The following is an 8,172-nucleotide window of genomic DNA, read 5'->3' on the forward strand; positions in this document are numbered from 1 at the left end:
TGATATGTGCATATGTGCTGCTGCTGCTAAGTCACTTCAGTCGTGTCCGGCTCTGCGACCCCATGGACTGCAGCCTACCAGGCTCCTCCATCCATGGGATTTTCCAGGCAAGAGTACTGGAGTGGGGTGCCATTGTCTTCTCCGCTGATATGTGCTAAGATTCTAAAACTCATTGGGCAGATCACACTAAACTACATCGAAGTAGCCTCATCCACCTGGATGGATGCTGACTTTTTCTGCGAAAGGCTCCTCCACCCCCACGCACACTTCTACTGAGCTACAATTATACAACACTGTATTAGTTTTAGGTGTTCCTTTTCATTTTTTAAATTGCTTTCAGATTTAACTCCTCTGCGTTTTAAAGCTTAATTCCCATCCCAGGTGTGCAGCCACCCAATTCTCTCATTTCTGTGAACGGAAAACAGATCCAGATCTGTGGAGTTGCAGGGAAAAAAGAGATGTGTTCGAAACAAAGCCCGAGAAGGCCCAGTTTCCCTGAGGAGAGAACTATTTCTGGGCAGTTCACCAGGGCTACAAACCGAAAGGGAGGGAGGGCTTGAAGTTAAGTAACCTGAGCGTCAGGCTGCCTCCCCAACCCCCAACCTCTACACACACACACACCCTCGCCCCTCTTTAACAGGCTGACGCAGAATCCCACAGTCTCTCGGACCTCCCCAACTGCTCCACTCAGATGGAGCAGCGCTCACTCGTCAGGTCCCAGTGCCCCTCCCGGGCCCCACCCCGCAGCCTTTGCACTTCCTGCCAGTGCCAGGCTGCGCCTGGCCCGTCCCCCGCGCTTCTCCGGGAGGCTGGCGCCGGCGAGCTCCTCCCAGAGCCGCAGCGAGAGAGGCCACTCCCTGTGCGCCGAGGCGGCTCGTAGGGTCTCGGCTCGTCGGACTGCAAGTGGCAGTCCCTTAACCGCCAGGCCTTACACCCCTGAGATCCCTCGGCTGAGCGGGCCAGCGCCTCCGGTATCATGCTGCGCTGGCTGCGGGGCTTCGTGCTGCCCACTGCGGCCTGCCAGGACGTGGAGCCGCCAACGCGCTACGAGACCCTCTTTCAGAAACTGGACCGCAACGGGGACGGCGTGGTGGACATCAGCGAGCTGCAGGAGGGACTCAAAAGCTTGGGCATCCCCCTGGGCCAGGACGCCGAGGAGGTGGGTCGCTGCGGGGCGTGGCCCGAGGGGCCGGGAGGGCTGCAGGGACTCTGGGCGCTCCAGGACTAGGGCGGCGGCAGGAAGAAGCCGGACTTAAGGCGGCCAGCCCGCGAATGGTTCAGAAGCTCAGGGATGGGGACCGCGGCCAGGTACCCCGGAACCGATGCTCGTCGAGATCTGAAAGGCTACTGGTATTTTTCCAGAACAATGAGTGCGGCAGTGCTCTAGCTCGCTCTTAACAGTTCAAAATCCTGTACCCAGTACTTTTGGTACCCCTCCACCCCCTTTTTGTAGCTCTCAGCCTCTGCAAACATTTAATGAAGTTTTGTTTTGTTTTGTTTTTTAGCTCTCACACTAAAGTGGCTCCAAGTTGTGTAAAAAGGCTCACATTTTGTATCTCTCTTCGAACCTGCTTTCTTGTATCAGATAGTTTGCTGTTTTAGAACTGTTTGAAAAACCATCGTATTTTCCCCCCAACTTCCCGTTGAGGAGAAGAGGCAACATTCCATTGTTTAAGACATTCTTAATACCCAAAGTCCACAAGTTGACCTCAAGGGTTGGCCCGTCGTCTGAACAATTTCGGCTTCTCTGAGTCATAATTGTGTCCCCGAGAGCGGCTCCTAAAGCAGGGCGGAGATACTTGGAACATCTCCAGCCCCTCTGAAACGTAAGAGGACACTTCGGCATTCTCTATCCCAAGAGGGAAAGTGAATACGTTCTGAGAGCGAACAACTGTTTTATAGTAGTATTTTAAGCTACTCATTCAATGCCTGTAGTAGTTACAGGCCTCTTCAAGTGGCTATTTCTTCTTGAGTCAGATTTAGTAAGCTACAACTTCTAGGAAACTGCCGATTTTGTCCAAGGTTCACAATACTTATATTCACTTACGGTTTTAAAGAAGTTCTGACTGTATCTGTAGTTGTTTTCTTCTTCTTCCCACCTTCAATCTCACGAAATCTTTTTTTATTGCCAGTCCTTCTCCCTGTCCCGGCCAACTTTGGTATTTTTTGCTGATTGTCTCTGTTTTTAAATTTTCTTCCATTAGCTTTTGTTTATTTCTTTCTACTTTCTTTAGGTTTACTGATTTGCCCCTTTTCTGATTTCTTGAGTTGAATGTTTGATTCATTAACTGACTTTTTGTGACCCCATGGACTGTAGCCTGCCAGGCTCCTCTCTCCATGGGATTTTCCAAGCAGGAATACAGGAGTGGGTTGCTATTCCCTTCTCCAGGGAATCGTCCTGACCCAGGGATGGAACCTGGGTCTCCTGCATTGCAGGCAGATTCTTTACCATCTGAGCCACCAGGGAAGCCCATTTTGAGCTATAATATCCCTTTGATCACTTCTTTCGTCTCATCCCATAAGTTTGTATTTTTGTCGTAACTTAGCTCCCAGTATTTTCTAATGTCCTATATGATTTCATCCCTGACCCATGAATTATTTAAATGTGTGCTTTAAATTTCAAAATATATGCTTTCTTTGTTGATTCTTTGAGAGTATGAATAAAACATAAACCTCTGGCAAGACTGCTTAAGAAAAAGAGAGAACTCAGGAATAAAAAATGTCTTCAGTTTTCTAAAATTTATATAAGAATATATTATAAAATAAGTTGTATAAAACTATGTGTATGCAAACATATAGAACAGGATGGCATGTATTTGTCACATACCTAATATATGTATCTTATACATAAAATATACTTTACACATACATACATATACATACTATCACTGTGCTCATGCCAGATATTAACTATTCTCAGTACTCTTTTTTGATTCTTTAATAAAAGTGTAATAATGATTGCTTTTGGATGGTATGAGTTAAATTACCTTTTTACTTTCTTCTTCATAATTTTTGTATTATTTCAGTTTTTAAAAATGATCACACATTATTATTTTTATGATTAGGAAAAAATAGAGGATTAAAAAAAAATTAAATATCATCTCTCTGGGATGAGCTTTTCTGGACCACCCTCTATAGACGAGTTCATCACCGGTCTCTCCAAAAGCTATTTTTATTTATTGACTGTGTCCTCCACTAATACCAAACATCCTGAAGATGAGGATCATGTCTCATGATCTAAGCACAGTGATACAAAAAGATTTAAGGCTTGTGATTTGAAATACCCTAAACAAGGCAGTGGCTCATTTGAAATAATTAAAAGTTGGTTATTAAAAATTAATCAATTAAATATTCAACTGCAAAGTAGTTGTTAACGGTTTTATTTCCAGCATATGTAGGACAGAAAACCAAAAGTTCTCCTGTTGTAAGATGCCCATAAATGCTGTATAAGATAAGATAAATATATAAAAGTATTTTTTAGAGCAGTTTTTGGTTTACAACAAAATTGAGAGGAAGGTACAGAGATTTCCCATACACCCTCTGCCCCTAGACACCACACACATAAGCCTCCCCAACTGTCAACATCGTTTAACAGAATGGTACTTTTTTGTTTTTACCAAGGATGAACCTACACTGACACATCATTATCACTTTAAGTTCATAGCTTACTTTAGAGTTCACTCCTGGTATTGTATATTCTATGGGTTTGGACAAATGTATAATGACATGTATTCATTATTATAATATCATATAGTGCTATTTCTGCCCTAAAAGTCCTCTGTGCTCTGCCTATTTATACCCACCCCCAACCACTGATCTTCTGTTTCCATAGTTTTGCCAGATAAACATCTTTTTACACACATAGATGACTTTGTAAGAAAAGTCTAGCCAAACTATCTGGGTTTAAATTGTGATTGTGCTACTTACTTGATAACTTTGGGGCAAATTTTAAAATCTCTCTAGCCTCAGTTTCCATATCTGTGACAGAGGTGATATCAGTACTTATTTCATAGGGTTATTGTGAAATATAAATTAATTAAAATGTGTTAAATTCTTAGAATAATACCTGGTACCTAATAAACAATCAACTAATTATAGGCTTTAAATTATCTAATAATGTTATTATAGTCACTATTAAAAAGAAGTGTCAGAATCTCTATAATTGTAGATTTGCCAACTTTATAATTTTGTCAGTTTCCCCCTTTTATATTTTAAAAATAGACTATATAGTGGACTATACTACTGGTGAGTTCAGATTTAGCATTGTTATATCTTCTTAGTGAATTGCTCTTTTTATCTTTATGGTTTCTTGCCTACCCTTGTAGCATCAGTTCAGTTCAGTTCAGTCCTTCAGTCGTGTCCGACTCTTTGTGACCCCATGAATCACAGCACGCCAGGCCTCCCTGTCCATCACCAACTCCCGGAGTTCACTCAAACTCACGTCCATCAAGTCGGTGATGCCATCCAGCCATCTCATCCTCTATCGTCCCCTTCTCCTCCTGCCCCCAATCCCTCCCAGCATGAGGATCTTTTCCAATGAGTCAACTCTTCGCATGAGGTGGCCAAAGTACTGAAGTTTCAGCTTCAGCATCAGTCCTTCCAGTGAACACCCAGGCACAGTGCCTGACACATAGGACAGAAGTGAATGCACTACAGTTTCTTCTTTTGATTGACCCTGCCTTTACATGTTTCCAAATTGCCTCATTATGAAATTAATGTTTTAGATAAAATTCACATTAAGTTCTTCTAGGACTCAGGAATTGTTTGTACAGGGTAGTATAAGAAACAAGGAAATACAGTAGTTATTACTAATATTCCCATAAGAATCTAGTAATCCTGTCTGCTTTTTCTTTTTTCTTAGAATATCCCTCCTCCCTTTCCCCCTTCCCCTCCCTTCCTCCCTCTCCTCCTCCTTCTGCCCTCCTCCTCCTCCTTGTTTTTCATCAAAGGCCACATTAAAACATTCTAAAAGGATATTAATATTTGGATATCATTTGAGATACTCTGAGGAAAAAAATTTCAGAACATCGAAGAGGAGAAGAAATAATCTGAATTTTAATTTACTGAAATGGAAATCAGAAAAATAAACTGATGGAGAGTCAGCAATTTTAGCTGGAAGTTCTTATTTTGATTCAGTTCAGGCTTGGAAAACTTTGTAATAGTACAGGACCAAAAACAAACAAACAAAAATCTAGATTTAGAATGAATAAGCCAATATAATGAAAAAAGGAAGATCTTGACTTTTTTAATACAGATTTTTACAGATATTTTTTATTTCTCCTCACATCATGGCACCGTTTAGTAGTAATTCTTTTATTAATAGGTGGAGGAAAACTGGGGCAGACTGTGTAGCATATGAAGGTATTCCTGTACCCATGTTCACAGCTAACTGATCTAACAGTTGTGTTCAGCTGGCCTCTGAAGTCATGGACAATTTTAAAACTTAAGTTGCCTGCCATGTATTCACAGGCACAAACTCTTACTGTAACTTTCTCAGGAGAGACTTAGAATCATAAGAGGCATAGGACTCTTACAGCTGAGAGGATTACCAAGAGCTAGAAGGGAAGCAGCTCAAAGAATTTCATATTTGTTCTGGAGCCACTGCAGAAACCCAGTGAAGATAATGACCTGGTGTAGGGGCGCGGGGGTGATCACAGAAGGAAAGGCCCACGCTGGCAGATTTTCATTCAGGTTCCCAGCATCATTACAATGATTCCCAAGTTCCTTAACCTTAGTAGAAGTCTTAAAAAGTGTGACTAAACAACTTCAAAAAAAAAAAAAAAAGGTAGGACCAACACCACTAGTCATTACGACTCCACAGTCCATGCCTCAAAATTCCCCTACCCACTTTTCTATAAAAAGAAGTTCTACCTTTAGAGACAGACCGGTGCAGAAGTCTTTCAGGATGCTTCAGGAGAAAAGACTCTTCCTGGAGTGAGGTGGAAACAGGCTTTCTGATTGGATGATCAGGGAGCGAGGCGGGAACTCGGCGACGTCGCACGCCAGATCTGGCCCCCAACGCCGCGTGCACTGTGTGCCTCTGCTCTGGAGCCGTTGTCTGCACGGTCGACTTCCTGTTCTGTACCTGGCAGAAGGGCTTTGGCTTTGGTAGCAGAGAGACAGCTGCTACTTCAGGTCTCTTCCAACTCGGCCTGCGGTGGGCAGAGATTGCCATCTTGCCTTTCACATTTACCTCGAGACTCACAGGGTCACAGCGTGGACCACTCTAGTCGCTTCTCCCGCCAGAGACATCCCAGATGGACGCCTCCTATGAAAAACTGTTTTCTCACCTAGACCATAATGAAGACGGGATCCTGGACATCTTTGAGCTTCTGGAAGGCCTGCAGGGTGTAGGGGTCATGCAGGATGGAGGGAAGGTGGGCTTCAGAAGTGCTGTGATCAGAGAGATGTTGGGGCTGAGAGTTCTGGAGGAGCCTTGGGCAGAGAAGCTTACAGTCAAATTTACAGGTTCCTAAACTTGATCTGGGCTGCCACTGTAGTTTTCAGGTCAATTACCAACCTTACTGAAGGAAGAATAACAATGTTACTAATAGTCTTCTCAAGCATTTTTCTCAGTTTTCCCCCTGGCTCTAATATGATAATTTAGGAATATAGTAAGGAATACAATAACCAATCATTACTAAGTATTCCAAAAGTATCCAGGGAAGGAAAAAGACATCAAGGCAAGTCCTGAGACAAAATAACTAACTAGAGATGAACTCGGGCTTCTGAATTCAAATTGCTGTCAAGATATTGGATGCAAACTGGTTTTTGGGGTTACCTTGTTCAAGGTACTCACCTGTTATTAGTAGCCTATGAGCATCAACCCCAAGAATGCTCCCTCCCCTCTTTAGGGAACTGGCATAATCACTATGTGTGTGTTTTGAGAGTTGTGTGGTAGTTGAAACTTCTCTAATATTGGATTTTGAAGGAGGACAATCAGTCTGAATGGCTTGTAGTCTTGGGGTCTCACCCAAGCTAATATGTCCTTATAACTTGCTTTAATCATCAGACTTTTAAAAATGAGCTTGGGCATTATTTGTTTTGCAGATCTCTCCCCCAGCAACGTAGGTTAGAGGATCCTTCTCAGTATGTGATGCTGCATGCATTTCTATTATTTCCAAGTAATTTTCTGTTTGGAAGTTATTATTGAGTATAATTATTGTTTTCCAATAATATTTGCTCTTTGGATGTTTAACTCAGAAGACTAGGAGATCCATGAGAGGTAAAGATTGGCAAATTCATTTGAAAAATTGGCACTTCATGCTCAAAAAACTGTCAATTGGGTTCTGTCACGTTAAGATTTGGTAAAACTCTTCTTCTAATAAGCTGTGTGAACTTTGGAAGTCTATATTTTAATCATCCATTCAGTCATTGATCGGTTGTATTTTGAGCACATTTTATATGCCAAGCACTGTGTCTTGATTTCTTCATTTGTAACATCAGAGGCCTGGACTGGATGTTGTCTATAGACCAGGCCAGTCCAAAATATTCTCTCTGTAAATTGCACTTGGATTTTTAAGTCATGTTTTCTTTTTAAACCTATTGCCCTTAATGCTTTTTTAAAGCTTCTCTTGTACTTAGATTTTCAACTGTGACTTTTATTTATTTATTAGGAATAAACTAACCTTTCATAAGAAATTCTAGATTATGCCATAAACAGGTTCAGTCTTTGAAACACATAACTTCTTTATCAAAACAAAATTTTGTTTGTTTGTTTGTTGTTCTTGGTAATAGACGGTCTGAGCCATTTATAAAAAGGCTTTTTGTGGCTGATGAGGGCTTATGTATCAAAACTCCAGTGGACTCTGCAGTAACTACAACAGTTCAGTTCAGTTCAGTTCAGTTGCTCAGGCGTGTCCGACTCTTAGCGACCCTATGGACTGTAGCACGCCAGGCCTCCCTGTCCATCACCAACTCCTGGAGTTTACTCAAACTCATGTCCATTGAGTCGGTGATGCCATCCAACCATCTCATCCTCTGTTGTCCCCTTCTCACCTTCAATCTTTCCCAGCATCAGGGTCTTTTCAAATGAGTTAGCTCTTCGCATCAGGTGGCCAAAGTATTGGAGTTTCAGCTTCAACAGCAGTCCTTCCAATGAACATTCAGGACTGACTTCCTTTAGGATGGACTGGTTGGATGTCCTTGCTGTCCAAGGGACTCTCAAGAGTC

General features: G+C 42.3%; 1 protein-coding gene across 2 annotated transcripts in view; it reads left to right on the plus strand.

Moving 5' to 3' along the window:
- Positions 1-783: 783 nt before the first annotated feature.
- Positions 784-8,172, plus strand: part of LOC104981701 (calcium-binding mitochondrial carrier protein SCaMC-1) — a 58,272-nt gene continuing 50,883 nt past the window's right edge. Inside the window, exon 1 of one of the 2 annotated variants that reach the window (XM_010830942.1) lies at positions 784-1,159. In XM_010830942.1, coding sequence (XP_010829244.1) covers positions 977-1,159 — 183 coding nt within the window. In that variant the 5' untranslated portion in view covers positions 784-976. Of the gene's footprint in view, positions 1,160-6,105; positions 6,378-8,172 lie in introns of those variants that run through there. The other variant, XM_010830943.1, reaches the window with a different exon arrangement.

The sequence above is a fragment of the Bison bison genome, unplaced genomic scaffold, assembly GCF_000754665.1.
Source record: "Bison bison bison isolate TAMUID 2011002044 unplaced genomic scaffold, Bison_UMD1.0 scf7180017864519, whole genome shotgun sequence".
NCBI lineage: Eukaryota > Metazoa > Chordata > Mammalia > Artiodactyla > Bovidae > Bison > Bison bison.